The sequence below is a fragment of the Raphanus sativus genome, chromosome 5 (assembly GCF_000801105.2).
Source record: "Raphanus sativus cultivar WK10039 chromosome 5, ASM80110v3, whole genome shotgun sequence".
Taxonomy (NCBI): domain Eukaryota; kingdom Viridiplantae; phylum Streptophyta; class Magnoliopsida; order Brassicales; family Brassicaceae; genus Raphanus; species Raphanus sativus.
The window spans coordinates 32,591,224-32,609,708 of NC_079515.1; the positions used below are offsets into that span (position 1 = coordinate 32,591,224).

The 18,485-nt window shown below is 37.5% G+C and overlaps 5 protein-coding genes across 6 annotated transcripts; 2 read left to right on the forward strand and 3 right to left on the reverse strand.

Annotated features, from left to right (window-relative positions):
* The first annotated feature begins 919 nt into the window (after positions 1–919).
* Positions 920–3,972, forward strand: LOC108862490 (putative U-box domain-containing protein 50). Its single transcript, XM_018636633.2, has 6 exons — positions 920–1,220; positions 1,313–1,425; positions 1,510–1,646; positions 1,722–2,088; positions 2,181–2,321; positions 2,403–3,972. The coding sequence occupies exons 1-6, from the start codon at positions 1,016–1,018 to the stop codon at positions 3,837–3,839; spliced, it is 2,400 nt and encodes a 799-aa protein (XP_018492135.1). The 5' UTR covers positions 920–1,015; the 3' UTR covers positions 3,840–3,972.
* On the reverse strand, positions 3,935–4,359 carry LOC108862493 (protein SKIP34). Its single transcript, XM_018636639.2, has one exon. The coding sequence runs from the start codon at positions 4,310–4,312 to the stop codon at positions 4,019–4,021; it is 294 nt and encodes a 97-aa protein (XP_018492141.1). The 5' UTR covers positions 4,313–4,359; the 3' UTR covers positions 3,935–4,018.
* A 137-nt stretch (positions 4,360–4,496) lies between these two features.
* Positions 4,497–6,877, forward strand: LOC108859105 (protein ecdysoneless homolog). The gene is made up of 4 exons (XM_018632952.2): positions 4,497–5,719; positions 5,799–6,137; positions 6,234–6,522; positions 6,611–6,877. The coding sequence occupies exons 1-4, from the start codon at positions 4,578–4,580 to the stop codon at positions 6,794–6,796; spliced, it is 1,956 nt and encodes a 651-aa protein (XP_018488454.1). The 5' UTR covers positions 4,497–4,577; the 3' UTR covers positions 6,797–6,877.
* A 72-nt stretch (positions 6,878–6,949) lies between these two features.
* On the reverse strand, positions 6,950–8,759 carry LOC108859113 (uncharacterized). Its single transcript, XM_018632962.2, has 3 exons — positions 8,596–8,759; positions 7,624–8,130; positions 6,950–7,433 (listed from the first exon to the last, which is right to left on the reverse strand). The coding sequence occupies exons 2-3, from the start codon at positions 8,081–8,083 to the stop codon at positions 7,387–7,389; spliced, it is 507 nt and encodes a 168-aa protein (XP_018488464.2). The 5' UTR covers positions 8,084–8,130; positions 8,596–8,759; the 3' UTR covers positions 6,950–7,386.
* An 877-nt stretch (positions 8,760–9,636) lies between these two features.
* LOC108859110 (O-fucosyltransferase 39) lies at positions 9,637–12,992 on the reverse strand. 2 transcript variants are annotated; one of them, XM_018632957.2, is made up of 8 exons: positions 12,590–12,991; positions 12,165–12,221; positions 11,987–12,068; positions 11,741–11,900; positions 11,452–11,655; positions 11,100–11,379; positions 10,795–11,022; positions 9,637–10,160 (listed from the first exon to the last, which is right to left on the reverse strand). In XM_018632957.2, the coding sequence occupies exons 1-8, from the start codon at positions 12,680–12,682 to the stop codon at positions 9,753–9,755; spliced, it is 1,512 nt and encodes a 503-aa protein (XP_018488459.2). In that variant the 5' UTR covers positions 12,683–12,991; the 3' UTR covers positions 9,637–9,752. The 2 variants fall into 2 exon arrangements, with proteins under 2 accessions (XP_018488459.2, XP_056842183.1); XM_056986203.1 differs by lacking the exon at positions 12,165–12,221 and having other exon boundaries at positions 12,590–12,992.
* Between the last annotated feature and the right edge of the window lie 5,493 nt (positions 12,993–18,485).

The following is an 18,485-nucleotide window of genomic DNA, read 5'->3' on the forward strand; positions in this document are numbered from 1 at the left end:
TTCAAACAAAGCTGCACGCCTACAGTTCGTGGCTGCATCGTAACAAACCACTTGGGGTGACAAACTGACAATGCTAGCACACATTAAACTACAATACAATGATTTTAAGAAACGAGTTTATTTAACAGTGAGAAAACAGGTGAACATATATTTACTTAAGAAAGAAAAAACGACTAAACAATCACTCAACAAAGCATACGTGGAGTGTGACTACTAATTAGTCAAGCGTTACAGCCACGCGACTAAAGAATAACGCGACACCGCAAGCTGTAAATAGCTGTACCTAGTTTTTTTTTGATTGTTTAGTTTAAACTTAAAGTTACACCGGTAAATTAATTGAAATATTCACCGGTTTATTATTCTAATGAATATGACATGTTCTTTAATAAAAAGAAAACCACGACATGATTAATATAAACGCATTCATCTGATAAAGTGATATGATTAACAAGTTCTAAATGTTATTGTGTCAGAAATATACATAACGTCTATATATAAAGGAATTTGTTGTTGTACCGTCAGTTATATTTGAGACTTACACATATTTTATAAAATGCACATGTTTTAGATGTGATGTATATTCTATATGTATTTTTTCACTGACATACTTGCAAAACCTAATTCAGATTATACAATCTCAAAGGATGTTTATGAACTTTAGGCTACGAATGGCGGCCCTCGGTTAAATACAAAAGAGCTCTAATGGGCTTCAAAAGTCATAACGAGTTGAAGACTGAACCTGGGCCTTTTCGAAGCAATTTTATGCTCAAGATAGGACTCTTATGTGACAACAAAAATTATGAATCTTATCTTAGCCGATGCTTTGGTCAGCACGGATGTTACATGCTAGCACGTCATGTTGTGTAATTTTTCAGGCTGTTTCCATAGTCAACTTAACAAAAATACGAAAAGTCAAAGATCTTTCTCTCTCAAAGTAGAATTTACATAAAAACTAGATCGAAATTCTGTCAGATACAAAACACACAAACTAGAAAGAAAACAAAAACAAAACAAGATGGAAGAAGTTCAGAATCAGGTATTGGAAGAAGAAGCAAAAGGATCAACAACAACGATGGAGAAAGTGTACATAGCTGTAGGAAACGATTTACAAGAAGGTTTCAAGACGATCGACTGGGCTTTAAAGAAATGGAACAACATCCCAATCTCCATCGTTCTTCTCCATCTCTGCAACATTTCTCAAGATTTCGTTTACACCCCTTGTACAATCTCTTCCTTCTCAATTCTCACCTCTTCCTTTTTATTTTCAATCAAAGAACCCCCAATTTACACATGTGTTGTATCACCACCACAGTTGGGAAGCTTCCAGCGAGTTCTGTGAGCGAGGAGAAGCTTCAAGTACTCAGAAAGTACGAGGACCAAAAGATCAACAAGCTGCTGTCTAAATACGTCACTTTTTGTAAAAAGGTTTAACCTTTTTTCTTTCTGTTATAATTCCGTTATATTCCTCTGTTTTTTTTTTCTTTTTCTTATGCTGTTTTAAAATAACAGTTACAGGTGAAAGCAGAGTTACACAAGGTGGAGAAGGAAGATGATTCAATCCAAGTGCTAATCCTAGATTTGATCTCAAAGCTCCGAATCACAAAACTCGTCATGGGAATCACCTTCATGAGATCTTCATCATCTTGGTAACTTCTTGAACACGTTTAAAGTTTTCCCCTACTTCTTCAAGCTTGAAAAAAATTCATAAATTTTTTGTTCAGGAAATCTAAGAGTGCGATAAGCGGATCGTTCCATATATACCAAAACAAACCAGATTTTTGCGAGTTTTATATAATCTGTGGAGGCAAAATGGTTTTGCTAAAGAGAGAGAACGATGTGAACAACAACAATATTATTAGCTGGATTGGTAAAATGTTCCATGATCCTGGAAGAAACCTAGACCGTTCATCTAACAGCAATGATGATCCAACGGCTAGTGGAAGTCCATGGGATAAGAACTTGCAAGAGATGGAGATTTATTTCCAGCAATTATTGAGTTTGAATCTTGAAGAAGACGATGAAGACAATGTCCAAGAAGAAGAAGAGGATGAAAATGGTGATGATGGTGAAGACGTGCTGCAACATATGGTTAAGAGAATATACCTTTTTCTTGATTTGTTTTTTTTTTAAATGATTTTGATTTTTTTTTTTGACATTTTTTCATGTGTTGAAAATGTCAGAATGTAGAGGAGAAGTTAGAGTATGTGAGAAGAAAGGTGAATGAAGCTAAATTGATGATAGATGAGAACATGAGACAAGTCAAAGTCAACTCTGAGAGATCAGACAAAGCTGAATGGGCTCTCTCTTTATGCAACTGCAGAGTAAGTAAAAATTAAAACAAGAACTTTTAAAAGATTCAGTGTGTCCCTAAAACTTTTTATTGGTTGGTTTTGAAAACTAAGATTGAAGAGCTCGAAGATAGGATCAAAGAGGAAACCGAGAGGCGAGAGAAGCTCCAAGAGACGCTAGACTCAGACAGAGAATGCATCGAACAAGCAAAGAACGACGTCGAAAAAGGAAAAGCAAAGCTAGGTTCTCTAGGTGAGCTACGAGAAGAGCTCGCAAGCAAGGTTAAGACAATGTCAGACGCTAAACTGCAAGCAGAAGCTGAGCTGGAGAGGGTTGCGTTAGAGAAACGAGAGATGGTGATGGAGATCGAGAAACTTAGGAACCAGAGAGATGTTTTCAACCGCAGGATCGAGTTCTGCAAAGAGAAAGGAGTCTTGGAGCAAGAGGAAGAAGAAGAAGCAAAGTGTGGGTATAGAGAGTACGTTGCAGAGGATATAAGACTGGCCACAGAGGGTTACTCTGATCGGTTGAGGTTGAAATCTGGAGGTAACTGGACGAACTTGTACCGAGGGAGGATCAAACACACGACTATGGCCGTGAAAGTGATCGGCGACCGTTTATCGGATGAGGATTTCGCAGCAAAGGTGAGGCTTCTTAACGAGGTTAGGCATCCTAACTTGGTGGCAATAGCTGGATACTGCTCGGAGAAGCCAAAGTGCATACTCTTCGAGTATATGCACAGTGGGAACTTGAGGGATAACCTATTCACATCGCAGAGGAAGACAAGAAGAAGCAAGATACTCAAATGGCACGATAGGATACGTATAGCACACCAAGTCTGCTCCGGACTCGGGTTTCTACATTCGGTTAAGCCTAAACCGATCGTCCACGGTCGCCTCACGCCTTCCAAGATCCTCTTGGACCGTAACCTTGTAGCTAAGATAACGGGGTTTGGACTCGCGATGCATCAGACCGATACAAAGCCTGATGTGATGGCTTTTGGTGTGTTGGTTCTTCATCTTTTGACGGGGAGGAACTGGCCTGGTTTGCTCAAGGCGATGTCGATGAACCAGGCGAGTATTCTCAGGGATTTGGACCAGACGGCTGGTAAGTGGCCGTTGGAGTTAGCTAAGGAGTTCGGTGCACTCGCGGTGAGATGCGCTTCGGTTAACAGAGGAGGGAACGTTGATTATTCGACGAAAGAGATCATGGAGGAGCTTGGTAAGATAGTGGAGAAGGCAGATGAGTTTAGAACCAAAGGAGGATACGAGGAAGCAGCAACGAGTTCGAATACCGATGAAGCGGATCGGAATGAGATACCGAGTGTTTTCATATGTCCTATACTTCAGGAAGTGATGAAGAATCCACATGTAGCAGCGGATGGGTTCTCATATGAGCTGGAGGCAATAGAGGAATGGCTAAGCATGGGACATGACACCTCTCCTATGACTAATCTGAGACTGGATTATCAAGTTCTAACACCTAACCATACTCTTCGTGCTCTCATTCAAGATTGGCATAGCAAACGAGCAGCACAAGCTTCCTCCTAAGTTTCTACTTTTGTACTCAAAGAAAGTTTCTAACTTTGTGTTTTGATTCAACAAAGATTTAATTTTTAACAATTATCAAACGCAACAAGAGAGAGTCCAAAGTGAAGAAGAGATCCATTGCAAGTTGTAACAGAACAAACAAACAGAGAAAAAACAGAGGAAGAAGACGAAAGATCCTTTCATTTGGTGGATACGGGAGAGAAGAGGCGATCGATTCGATCTTTCTGCTCTTGGAATCTCCGTTCTAAGAAAGCCTCCATGATCTCCATGACGGAGACGAATCTCTTCATCTGCTCTAACCGACGGCTGAGCTCAGCTTCTCTCGCCCTGGCTCTTCGCAGCCTCGCCTCTGTTTCAGCGAGCCGGTCTCGAAGATCGTCTACCACCCCCACCGTATCTTCGTTTTCTCCGTCGTGGGATCGGCGGCTACGGAGGCTGTTGCGCGATAACGATTGATTGTGACCGTAACACATCGTACATAAGGCGAGAGAGGAAAAGATAAAAACACAAAAATCGAAATTTTTTTTAGTTTTGAGTTTCTGTCCGAAGAAGAAAGAAACAGAAACGAAAAACTGAATAAGGGTGTTTTGGGAATTTGACCAATGCTCCAAAACTTTCTAGTGCGTCAGGAAGGATGAGACCTTCTAGTGTATCCAGAAGGTTTCTGGGGGTTTTTTCGAGTATATGTTTAAAAACGTCGCCGACGGTGAATAGGTTAGTCATCAGAAGTAAAGAACTATGGAACCGGAATCTTTTTCTTCACCCTTCTTCTCTCAAACCTCTTCTCGTCTCCCAGACGACACCGTTTTCTTCTCAATCTTCCCCGACTCCTCCCTCTCCGCCTTAGGACCCGAATCCTCCGCCTCCCTCCAATCGCTCCACCTGCAAATCATCGACTTCGTCACTCCCTTCACTTCCCCCTACATATGGCAGCACGAGCCATTCTCCCTCTCGATCTCCCTCTCCCCCTCCTGTCCCTGCGCCGACACTCCTCTCCCTCACCTCCACGGGAAGCTCAAGTACGGCGACAACCTAGAAGACGAGTGGTTCGCCGCGTTCCTCCTCTTCCGCATCTCCGCCGCGTTCCCTTCCGCTTCCCTCCGCGTCTGGGACACCGACGGCGAGTTTCTCCTCATCGAAGCCGCCTTCCACCTCCCTCGCTGGCTCAACCCCGAGACTAGCCGCAACCGCGTCTTCCTCCGCGGCGGCGACCTCCACGTCGTCCCCCGCAGCCGTCTCCCGGATCCTTCCCTCCTCGACTCCCTGCGGTTTCTCCTCGACCGCCGCGGGGGCGAGGAGTCCCGCGCGTCGGATCCGGTTCAAACCGCGCTGAAGAACCGGGTCTCCGGTTATCCCGAAAAGGCGTGGAGGAGTATGCATCGCGTTAGGGTTAGGGTCCCCGCCTCCGTGGCGCACGTGCTGAGGCACGAGCCTTTTTTAATCTCCCTCGCTGTGGAAGGGTTTTACGACCGTGACGTGGACTCGATGAAACACGCGGCCAAGATGGACAAGTTTTTAAGCAGAGGCGAAGAGCTCGTGCTTGTTCTTGTGAAGATGTCACGTGCCATGTACGCTCAGCTCGTGCAGCAGAAGTTTCAGGCGCCGAGTTGCTATCCGATGATGCCGAGCGTCAGCGACCGGGTGGCTTACACTGAAGCTGAGATTGGGATGAAGATCGCTTGCGGTATGGAGATGATGTATCAGGCGAGGAGGAAGGAAGGTGGGAAGGTTGGAAAAGGGAGTGGTTGGAGTAAGTATAAGGAGAATCTCGAGAAGAATGGCTATTTTGAAGGTTTGCTTTGTGGGTCCAAGGAGTACAAGAGGTTGATGGAGAGTGCTGAGGAGTATTATCAGAAGAGTTCGTCTGTTTCGAGAACAAGGTAACAAGAATACTTTGTTTCTTGGTTCTTTTAGTAGGTTCGTCTTTTGAGTTGTTTGTTTTCTCTCTTTTATGTGCAGAGAGATTATGAGTGCGCCTGTTAGACGTATTGATGAGATTCTTGCTGTGCCGTACTCGGAGGATGACTTCAAGGGTCAAGAAGTCGCTGTTTCTGATGATGATTCTTGGCTGTACGACGGTGAGGATGAGTTGAACTCTGTTCTTCAAGAGAGGCAGAAGGAGATGGAGTTTTATAACGAAAAGAAGGAGAGAAAACACAAGGGAAAGGAAAAGGAAGGTGGTGGAGGCTCGTCTGATGCGAACGTGAATAATTTTGATCTTGGTGATATCTCAAAGTCGATGGAACAATTCATCCACAAGGTATCAAGTTATAAAGGAGCAGAAGTGCCACAAAACAGGTTATTAATCTTCTTGAACATAGGAACATCTCTCATTTTTGTTGTTTTCTCTCATGAGGTTAGGTCATGACAATGTCTATTGCTTGACTTGTGCAGGGATTTCAAAGAGGTGAATCTAGATGTGGACCGTTTCATGAAAGACATTGAGTCAATGCTAGGGAGCCAAGGTGGTCAAGAAGAAGCTGAGGATGACAGTGATGGCTCAGAAGGATCTTCCATGGACATGGATTTCGAAGATGATAGCGAAGGAGAAGATCCTAACGATGATGATGAGAAGGAAGCCTTTATGGAGTCCTACTCTGGAGCAATGAATGAAGAGCTTAAGAACTCAACTCTTGAAAAGAGCTTTGAACATGTGAATCAACCTTCTTCTAAGCAAAACGGGGTAATTCTCACAAAACCATTTTCTTTTTCTGTGTATTTGAAGAGTTTGAATATTTGATGATGCTGATGATATTTATGTGCATCTGCAGGAATCGTCAAAGGCTTCAAAAGAGAAGGAAGATGATGATGATGAATTTACACCAATTGATGCAGATTTCAACCTGGTCAAGAACCTGCTTGAATCCTACTCCTCACAGCAAGGTCTTCCTGGTCCTGCTTCCAATTTACTCGGCCTCATGGGTTTGCAACTTCCAAAGGACTCCAAAGACGACTAGTGGAGTAAAACTTTCATATCTGAACAAAAGTGTATGCAACATGCTTGAATTTACTTTGGTTTAATCTTTTTTTGAGATCAATGTTTCTGACTTATATATAACGTGTACAACGCTGGGGATCTTGTGTTGTCGGAAGGAAGCATACATGGCATGTGATTGAAGAAAGAAACAATTAAACAGAACCTTATGTACATATACGCTACTATTACACATACCACAGAAAAAACATTTATTTCCAAGGCCAATAATCTCGACCACAGAAGCAGAAAACGCTTTCACTTGAATCAGCCCACATTAAAAAATATCCAATACTCAAAATCATATTTTATATCATACCAATTCATCATTCTTCATTCAATCTTTTTATGTTGGCAAGTCTCCATCAGCATCGCCTTTGTCCATTAGTAGATTCTTGAGAGATGACTTGATGTTTTGGTGTCACTCACTTGCAACAGAAAATCACAAGACTTCTCCACAAGCTATCCACGAATCATTGCCTCTTTTTTTTTTTTTGAATTATTCGATTCTTTATTTTGAAACTGAAAATAACATGAGAGAAACAGTCTTGATCTTGCCAATCCTCCAGTTTATTACAGCTTCCCCATAGACGACAGCCACTGTTCCATATTCTTCCCATCTGCGGATTCATTATCATAAGAAGAAACATAAACAATTCAATTCATAATTCAAAAGACTACAAAAGCATTTTTAGAGTGATAAAAAACTCTCCAAGTTTCAACAAACAGAGCTTGCATATCACACATGCACTAAGATGATCGAATATTAATGAATCATGATGATGAAAATGGAAATAAACCACACCATACCAGGAGCAGGAGGAGAGAAGAAGCCGCCGCTTGGAATATGATTCCCTGATCCATCAATTAATTTCTTGTAACAAGGAACAAGAACCACAAACCCACCACCAGTATCATCCTCACATTTAAACCCTGGTCCATGCGGCTCGACCCAGCCAATAGACCACTCAGGATCATCAGGTTGAGGGTAGACAACGTTCCCAATCTTCTCCTCCTCTCCTCCTGATCCTCCTCTTCCAATCCATCCTCTCTTAATCTTCTTCACCGTAGAATAAGAAGATCCAGTCTTATTATTATTATAAATCTTCTTCTTGAGTGAAGAGGAGGAGGATCCTCTGGAGTCTTTCTTATCTCTCTCTTTAGAGTTACCACCACACAACCACCTCGGAAGACGAGGGAAAGAGACTGCCATCTTTTTAAAAAAAACAAAAAAACTCCGAAACTCCTCCGGAGATGAGGCTCTTATCATCCAGCCATGTATCCCTTTTTATCTTCTTCTTCTTCTATTCCTCTGACCTGTCAACAAAGGAAAAAACAGTAAACCTTATTAATCAAATCACACCCTCCTTTTTTTCATTTAATAAAATGTCACCACTATGATGACACTGACCAAACACAAACAGCAAGAGAAAAATCTCCAATCCATTAATACTGTTTATGATGTCATCATCATCCCCATTTAAATCATCAAAGAAAAATGAAACTTGATTGAAGAAAGTCAACTCTCCAGTTTTACAACGAAATTAAGGAGATGGCTTTATTAATTATCATTTAAATCTCATTAATAATAGAAAGTCATTTAATGAATGCTTTCTCCAGATCAGAGTGCCTCAAAAATAGAAAAGCGAAAAGCGATCGGTGAAAATGAAGAAACAACAAGGGGGAGAGGACGATCAATGATTCGGATGCGGAAAATTCGAGGAGGAAGAGATTTAGAGAGAGAGAGAGAGATCTCCGGTAACTCCGCAAACGTATATTTACCGAGAAAAAAATGAGAGAGAGAGAGAGAGAAAAGTCTGATCGTGGATGGAAGAGAGCCTAGAATAGCGACGACGTCTCTCTCTCTGACTTTTGCCTGACTTTGTATTGAAGAAGAAGCTCCATCTCTCTGCTCTGTTTTGCTTTTATTTATACTGACAGTATCCTTTTTTTTTTTTCTAATTGGGCCTGGCTCGCTTTTGTTAAACCAAAACGAGATTGATCCGACGGTTGTTAGCGGTTTACTTGGTTCAGTGGAAACTGTTTCTGTACGCTTCTACTTTAGACTTTACTACACTTGATTTCTCTACCAAATAACCAACAAAAGGCAGAATATTACGGTTTCTTTTTTGGGGGGTCAGATATTGCGGTTTTATTTTATACTAACAAACGAACAAGTTTATCTATTTTAACGATTCGATTTCAACAAAAATTTGTTATATAATGATGAACTAGACTTTAAGGAGTATCACAGATCTTTGAATTTTCAATTGGGAACAATGCAATGTCCCGAATCAAAATCATCTATAGGTTTCAGAATGATTTTTTGTGTTTATATATACTGACTCTGCTTAATAATATCCAGAATTAATTTATGTGTAATTATAGAATTAAACCAAACCCTCCATTAAATTTTCAGTTATGTCGACCTTTAAATCCAAGAGGCCTATACATGTCTATACCGTCAATGATAAATTGGAATGTCCAGATAGATACCTAACCAAAAAAGAAGAAGAATGAAATACATAGCTAACAGGAAGAGATAATTACCAGATAATTAGTGCATTAATAAGAATCTGAATATATCATAAATAGCATATTCTATACACTTGTGAGTATCGTCCGCTAAAAATGAAGGCTTATCCACTCGACTCATTTATGATTTCTCATTACCTCAAATTAATGATTATCATTGTCGTCACCAGCATTGCGTTACTAATAATAAAAGCTTGCATGGTGGTGTTACACTTGATATGAAATATAACAATTTATTGCAAAATAATAGTCATGACTTGTTCTTATCATATACTCGATTTCTAATCATAATGTAACTACTTTTTTATTAAGCCTCTCAAGTAAAAAAACCAAAGCAGCCTCTCATCAAAGAACCAAAGCTTTTATTATCAAAAAACAATCTAAAGGACTTGTTCTGTAATCAATCAGACATGGCACATACAGTCAGGAGCCGGATAAGTATAAATCGACTGTTTCGGTTTCCTTAACCGGATCTGTCCTTGTCTGTTCACGTGTCCTTCCCCAAGCGCCTGTTGGAAATCGACCCACATGATGCTTTTGTTCAGGAAAAGCTGTCCTATCAAAGCCATGTTTGGTCGAATAGTCTTGAGATTCTCGAACGTTCGATGACCCACGAGAGCGTTGTGCATGTTTCCAGGCGATGCAGAGATGAAAATGTCGCTGTGCATGCTTACGTAGTAATCAAGTGCAGCTAATAAAGAAGCTTTGCCTTTGATTCGAGCTCGTTCCTCAGCGGAAGCAAGGCTTCTTTTGTCTTCCATTCTTGGGAATACTTGTCTTAGTGCTGAGATTCTAGCTTCTCCTCCATACACCTGAAGATTGGTACAAAACAAAACATAAAAACCAGTGTTTGAAACTTGGACGAACAAGCGGTCGGACCGGGTTAAAGAACCAAACACAAATCGGGGTTGGATGGATAAAAACTAGGTTTATTTATAATTTACTCTATTATGAAATTTAAATCATTTTAACTATTAATATAATTTTTTTTAAAGATTCTTTACTATATTCAATTATTTGAATTTCCATGCCCCACAATGATGAATTCCATTTAGTTTATATTTAAATTCTATTTCACAATTATTTCTATTAGAAACTTTTTTTTGTGCAACTATAATAACTACATTTAATTATGCTTAAAATATTTACCGAAGTAAAAAAAATAGCTAACAAATCATTTAGATTTTGTATTTTTATTCTTAATTGAACCTAATTGAACCGGTCAAACTATATTGACGGATATTGTCCATATGGATACCGAGCAGCCAGTTTGGATTACAGAGTCTATATGAGTCTGTAATGTTGTCGACAAAAAAAAAAAAAACTATATTGACGGATGACCCTAAAAATTTCCGGTTAACTTGCCATCCGGTTTTAAAGACATTGACAAAACAGAGAGTTCCTCTGTATTTATTACAAGCAAAATGTCGATGAAGAGTCTCTGACCTTGTGGGACGCGAGGTAGAGACGAGTGTTGTTGTCGAAACCGAAAGCAGCCAGAAGAAGTCCCATCTCTTCAGGTGTCAGCGGACACCGTCCTTGACTTCTCAGCTCTTCATCTGTGAACTGAGAGTTCAACACCCTTCCTTGCCATATCATTTGCCTATACTTTGCCAACGCAAGTTTCTCCGCTTTGCCTCCACCAAAATCACACGCCGAATGCGCAGCCATGTCCTATATATACAAAACACACTCTTAAGATCAAACAACTCAACAGATGTTTGTGAGAAGAAGTGAATATCTTATGTAACCTTGTCGAAACGAAGATGAAGAACGGCGAACTTCCCAGGCTCTCGTCTGCTGTGAGAGTTTGTCATGTCTCCTAAATGATCCACGTTCTTCTTTCTATCCTTGCTGCTTCTCCACAACGGGTTTCTAAGACGGCTCACGAGAGCGTCACCGAGCGATGTAATGTGAGGGACAAAGCGTAAAGCTTGGAAGTTTACTTTGCATCTTAGACGTTGGATCTCAGCAGGTAAGTGATCGAACGATAGACGGTGAGAGAACGGAGAAATAGCAGCAATCCCATAACTACCGAAAAAGCCCTTTCAGACGAAAGCTTTTAAACCAAACTAACATGTTCTTTAAAAGACAAGAGATTACCTTTGAAGAACGGGTGAGACATTCTCTTTATACCATTTAGCAGAAGCATGAACAGGAGCGGTTTTAACTCGGGTTTCACGAACCGCTATGCTGTAATACTCTCTTGTGCTCCAAGAGAGTTCCTCAGGAAGTTCTCTAACTACCCTTATGTCATCCTTTAAGGAATTGATAAAATGATCCACATCAAATATATCAACAAAAGAGCTGCAAGCAAAACAGAGAACTTAAAACTTTCAGCAACACAACACACTCTTTTGTAGACTTTCTCTCAAGAAAACAACATATTTACCTTGAGTCTTGCCAAACAGGATTCACTTCGAGATAAGGGATCACGAGCGTTGCGTTTAAGATCTTGGCAACAGCAACTGCATCACATATCCCCATTCGTTGCTGGTTAAGTCCTCCATCTAGAAACACCTGAATATATCCCTCCGTTTTATCTGGTAATGCTGCTCCATAACAAAAAGTAAGAGAGAGAGATCAGATATATAATCTGGAGAAAATGAGATAATATTTTTTTTACAAAAATACTTACAAGGGGAGTTTCCCAAATCAAGACATGGACTCCATCCTTGATCAGGCATTGGCCTCCATAGCTCAGACTGTTCTCCACTTGGCTAAAAATTATAACCAAAAAAATCTCTTTTAACTTTTTTTTTGGAATATAAACTAGTCAACAAAAGAGATCATTTTGAATAAATCTAATTTCACACCCGTTGTAAAGCACTCTTTAGCAAAGATAAATGTCTTGGCTTTATTGTGATTGCTTCCTGTATCCATCAAAAAAAAAAAGAACTTTTATTACCTAACTCTTAAGAGAGACTCCTTGGACTTGAAATTAGTATTAAAAAAGTCTTTTGAGTCATTACTTTCGGTCTCGAAATTAGTCAAATTTTCTATTAATCCATAGATATTTAATCAAACCGTTAAATAAACCTTTAAATTCAACAAAACCACAAAAGAAGGAAGAGTCAATCAAACAAACATAACCACCGTTGATGTCTCTGTCTCTTAAACTTTCTATAAATGGATACAAATTGCGAAATTTCTTCACCAGGAAAGTTGGAATTTACTACTTCTGGATTCATTAAACCATAATCAAGTGAAAAAAAAAAGATTTTTATCCAGCCAAACTTACAGATGCTGAAGACGAACTCGAAGCGTTGCAAATCAAAACGACGACGAATAACAGCGCAGAGAGAATCGTTCTGTCTTTGGCGTAAAGATTCATCCTTTATTCTCAGGCGAGAGTTGAAACGAGAAACCCCAGATCCAGTTTCCGGGAAAGTTCGAGACTTTATAACCAATCAACACTCAGAAACCCAAATACAAGGTAAAAGAGCGAACGATCACAAGCCCAGAAAACGACAGAGGCAGGGGAAGCACGAGAGCAAAATCAAAAAAGGGGGAAAAATCACATGAATCAGAATGCTATCTTGTCTTTTTCTCTCTACTTCCTCTACTTTTTCCGAGATTTTAGTTCTCTTTCTTCTTCTTCTTGGTCTTCGTCTCTCTCTCTCTCGCTTATTTACGAGCTTTCTTTTACAACAATTTCCCAGACGGTTTATAAGTGTTTAAAGAGAGCGCGTGAAGTTGTCTTCACATGGACACCTGTTCATTAACTTTGATGTCTTGTCTCTCCGATGGGTCCCCCGTCTTTCTTGCTTGGATACACTGTATATTAACACACTTTTTTGGGCTTTTGCGCCGATTTTCACTAATTAATTATTGTTTTCGTGACTCCTGAATGACAACGTTGCATAATTACAGAAAAAAGAATCACACTAAATGAGTAAATGACAAAATGATATATTTGACTTACCAAAAAATATACTCCCTCTGTTTTTTTAAGATCCATGTTCTAGGAAAAAAATTTGTTTTAAAAAGATACATTTTTTACTTTTTCAATGTATTATTTAATGAAAATCTGTTAACTTCAAGAAAATTAATTGTGTTTATTGGATTTTTATTGGTTAAAGATTATAGAAAATTGTTATTCACAAAATCAATGCATTTTTAATGTAATTTCTTAATATATGTGAAAAGTCTAGAATATGTATCTTTAAAAAACAGAGGGAGTAACATGTAATTCTCTGAATTTTTTCACTTTCTAATGTTCGTTCATAGATGTATATGGAAAACTATATTAATATGAGGCTAGTTATCTCCAAAATATAAGTATTACTAGGAAAAAAATATCAAGTGATTAGTACCTCAAATGTTGTACTCTCTTTTTGTTGGATATATTTTTCTAAAAATAATATTTAAATTGACTTTGACTTTCTATCTATACAATACATACTTTAAATAATCATCGTTTTAAATTTCTTACAACTTTGTCCCATGACCAACCATTGCATACTATTTAGTTTCACATATTTTGTTCTGAAAAGAAGAAGAAAAAACTCTACTAAATGACAACATTCGGTTCTTTATGACTGTGTGATTAGGATCACCAAGCCTTTGGGACTACTATAATTAATTTAAGCCTAATAAAATCACATCACCATCACTAGTACACACATAGACATAGTACCATACATAAACTAGTGGTCGTGGATTATTTTAGTGGCACTATCTACAGCTAAGAAAAAAAAAGAGAAGAAAGCTAGTATTTGCGTGTTTCATTAACGTGGGAATAAATATAAATCAAACAAAAAATCCAAAAAAATCAAAAAAAAACCGTGAAAAAGAGTTATTCTTGGGTTCACCCCTAGAGTGAACCTAGAGGTTCACCCAACCAATAGGAATCATTCATTTCACAATTGATATCTTTTAAAAAAGGAAACAAAATATTGTCAAGTTATATTATGTTTTTAAAAAAATAAAATGAAAACAAACAAAAATAATAGTAGTTAAAAAATGATTTAAAAATATTATTTTAACATCATCGAAAAAAATAAACTCTAAACCCTAAATCATAAACCCTAAATCCTAAATCATAAACCCTAAACCCTTAAGTATATCCTAAACCCTTGGGTATACGCTAAACCCTTGTATAATCTTAAACTCTAAACCCTAAAGTCTAGTATATGCAAAAAAAAATTAGATATTTTAATACCATCATCGAAATACTAAACCTTGAACTCTAAACCCTAAACCCTTAGGTAAATCATAAACACTTGGATAATCCTAAATTTTAAATAAAAAAACTAAACACTAAATCTTAAAAATACCAAACCTTAATCTTAAAAAGACTAAGATTAAGGGTTTAGTATTTTTAAGATTTAGTGTTTAATGTTTTTAGTTTAGAATTTAGAGTTTAGTGTTTTGATGACTGAATTAAAATATTTTAAATTTTTTTTTGTTGCATATATTACTATTTTTATTTATTTTTAATATTTTTTATTTTAAAAATATAACATAACTTGATAATATTTTGTTTCCTTTTTTAAAAGATATCAATTGTGAAATGAGTGATTCTTATTGGTTAGGTGAATTTTTAGGTTCACTCAAGGGGTAAACCTAAGAATAAGTCGTGAAAAAACCTTGGGAGCAAGAGTGCATTATTGATATTGTTATTTTATTAGATTTTTGGACCGTTGGACAGATAAAGACAGGTTTTTTATTTTCCGAAAAGACAGCTTATATATTACTATTAGGCATGCTGGAACGATATTTAGGCTTTTGAGAATTTGCAAAAAAAAAGGAAATTTAAATAGTTATATGAATATCAGAATATGTGCAGAGGCACCACCGACACTTTGTTGTGTTCTTCACATTACTAGTACAGCTTGACTTGAGATTTTCGTGTTCATCACAAAGATCCACTCTTCTCGCTTTGTGTCTTTTCTTTAACTTTCTTTTAATCTTCTTTTCACCCAGCTTTTTTTACTTCTAATAAATCCTCGTCAATAAACGTTATTTTCTATATATGTTTGGCTAAACAACTACAAGTAACTTAATAAAGACGATATGCGCTTTTATGTTTGGCAAGAATTTAAACAAATTCATAAAATATTCTGGTAGGTAAATTAACCTATATTTAAAATCTGGATTAGGATCAGAGAGTAACCCTTTCATCAGCTATATTTATTGACTGGTTAATATTAAAATTAAGGATATCAAGATTTGAAAGACTAACTGGGCAAGAACGTTAGAGCTTTATTTGGGTTTACCCATAACTAATAGTATGCGATGGACGTAATTTTCAAAGGACCAGTTCTTGATGAAACATATTGTACTATTTGTTAACGTGAGAATAGGATTCTTCTTCTTTTACATAATTTTATCGTACTTTTCTTTTTTTTTTTTTTTTTTTTGAAAGAATTTTAAATTTTATTCAAACAAAAAAAACATTTTTACAACAAGTGCAACATAATTGAATCTAGAAAATAGAGACAAACCAAAAAAGAAAGCTAAAATCTTCAAAAAATCAGAAACTTCAAATAAAATCCAATCCCCCTCAAACTTGACCATATGGAACAAGTCAAGTTTGGAAATGCCATGAAATTCCCCTCATTAAAACCCTCACTAGAGAAAACCCAAATAGGACAAAACTCTAGTGTGGGAAAAAGAGTAAGAACTTCATAGCAAGGGGACAAATTTTTTGAAAACACACCACCTTGAACTCAACTTCTTCCAAACCACACTTCCATGGCCTTCTCATACTTCTTCCCTTTCCTTCTGAGAGCAGTAATCCTGTTTCTGACCAACTTATCCAGTCTCATCGTGATACAGAAAGCTGGTAAAGCAGCATCACCCACTCTCCTAATATTCCTCTCTTGCCAAATCGCATAGATTGTAGCTTGAAAACAGTATCTCCATAAGAACGTCACCACCCTCTCATGTAATCCCGTATTAAGCATCTGCAAAATCTAAGGCCAGTTACAATTCCTCTCATCTCCTGCCAGATCTTTGATTAGCCCTCTCCAAACTGCTTTTGAGTATTCACACTCAAAAAATAAATGATCACGAGTTTCTAAAGCTGTTTTACGACCTTATTTGAATTTTATCGTACTTTTCTCCAAACAATATACTCAATTGTCTAAGTTGTAGGTTGATACGTGTATCAAAGAAAGCAAAAGTTAGTCATATGTTAAAGGTTTCTAAAGCATAGGGAAAAAAGAACACAAGGTGAGTTGAATGATATCAAAGGTTTCGTACATTTTAATATTATGTAGTATAAAGCTCGGAGGTTACTTACTTTAGGGTAAAATTTCTCAGTGAGAAATTATTAACACCTCAATCACTGAACTTATCGAAAGGTTAACTACAGTGAAACCTCTATAAATTAATAATGTTGGGATTACACTAAAACTATATTTTTTTATTAATTTATAAAAATTATTAATTTATCGAAATACTAATTAAACCAAAAATTCAATTTGAAACTATGAAATTATATTAATTTATAGAGATATTAATTTATAGATTATTAATTTAAAAAGATTATATTGTATATAAAGCTTATCAAAGAATATTGGTCTCTTATGTTATTTTCCAGCTTAATATTCGAAATTAGTGGATGGGATGGGAAACACTTTACAATGGATAGAAAATACCCAAAAAAATGCTGGAATCCAATAATATCATCTGCTTTTGGCAAATGTATGAACTCTTAACCATTGACACTAACTAATTGTGCTTTAGGCCTTTTCAAAAAGTTAATAATTTCGGATTAGTCAAATTATCTGGGCCTGAGCTGACTAAAAACCCAGATAAGCAATGGCCCTATATTTTGAGTATATTGTTAAAGGTCAAAAGAATGATTTAAATTTGGGCCTTATAGTTAAAACGAAATGTTATTTTTTTATAAGCACATTACTGACTCTGAGCTCTATTTTCCCTGGTGGTGGTTCTTCTTTAATAAAGTAGACCCACCAAAATTCTGTAATTACTAATCAATTTATTTTCTTTGAAAATACTAATTATTTACCTTCAGTGACACGCTATCTGGTCGGGCCAAAAAACTGTAAAAGAATTAAATAACAATAAAGAGCATATGTGTGTGTGTTATTATCATATAGTAATCAATTAAAAATCGACTGTGATTGCACCTTGTAATGATGATCATCTTATGCACCACCCATATCCTTTATGGTAATAATGTAATGCAATTGCAGATACTCATTGCACCGTAAATTTGAAGTGTTCATTGTGTGTTAGTTTTATAGCCTCTCTCTATTAAATAATCTTGAAAAATCTAAATGAAGAAAAACCGGAAAATATTAATCTTACTGGCTACTGACTCTGTCTGATAGTATTTTGATTGATCAGAAAAAAAAAAATAAAGAAGGAAAATGGAACACGAGAAGGCGTCGTGAACGCAAATTTTTTTTTTGTCTCTCAGAAGGCGCATTGGTGTCTTTTTTTTTTTTTTTTTTCCCTTGAAATTCCATTCATAATATTGATTAAGCTTTTACAATACACCTAATGTACAACCAGATCATCCATATGACCTATACGTTGATCTAGACAACCAAAAACCAATACAACTCCACCCAAACAAGGGGAGAACCAGATCAGACTACTCTGATATCAGAAGCCCATAAACAAGGCTCAAAGGCCACGACTTTCATTTACAAAGAACTCAAAAAGCCAAGAAGGATGACCACACTGAACGTACGATCTTACCAACCCCTGTTTCGTGACACTTTGTGCAATGAAAGTAGCTCCTCTGTTAGCTTCTTTTCTAACCACCAAAAACCTACAGTCAACAATTAGAGATCTTCCCATCTCAATCTCTCCTGCCTGAAAACAGAAAGATGGCCACGCTTGAGGCCGTTCAACTGCTCCAAAAAAATCTCCAAACTCCCCTGCAACAATAATTTTAGTCATCCTATGACTCTTCATGCTTTCAAGTGTCCACAATATCACCGCAAGCTTAGCCTCATCAACAGACCGAATATTGCTAAAAGCTCTTCTACTGTGACATTGGACAACTCCTCTCTCGTTGCGCACTACCCAACCCCCACCTGCTAGACTTTTTTCATTGTTCCAATCAAAACCCACATTACACATTTTCCACCCTTTCTCCGGTGGCTTCCACTTGGCTTTTTCCGGTTTCAGGTTGGCGCTCTCTGCATTGATCA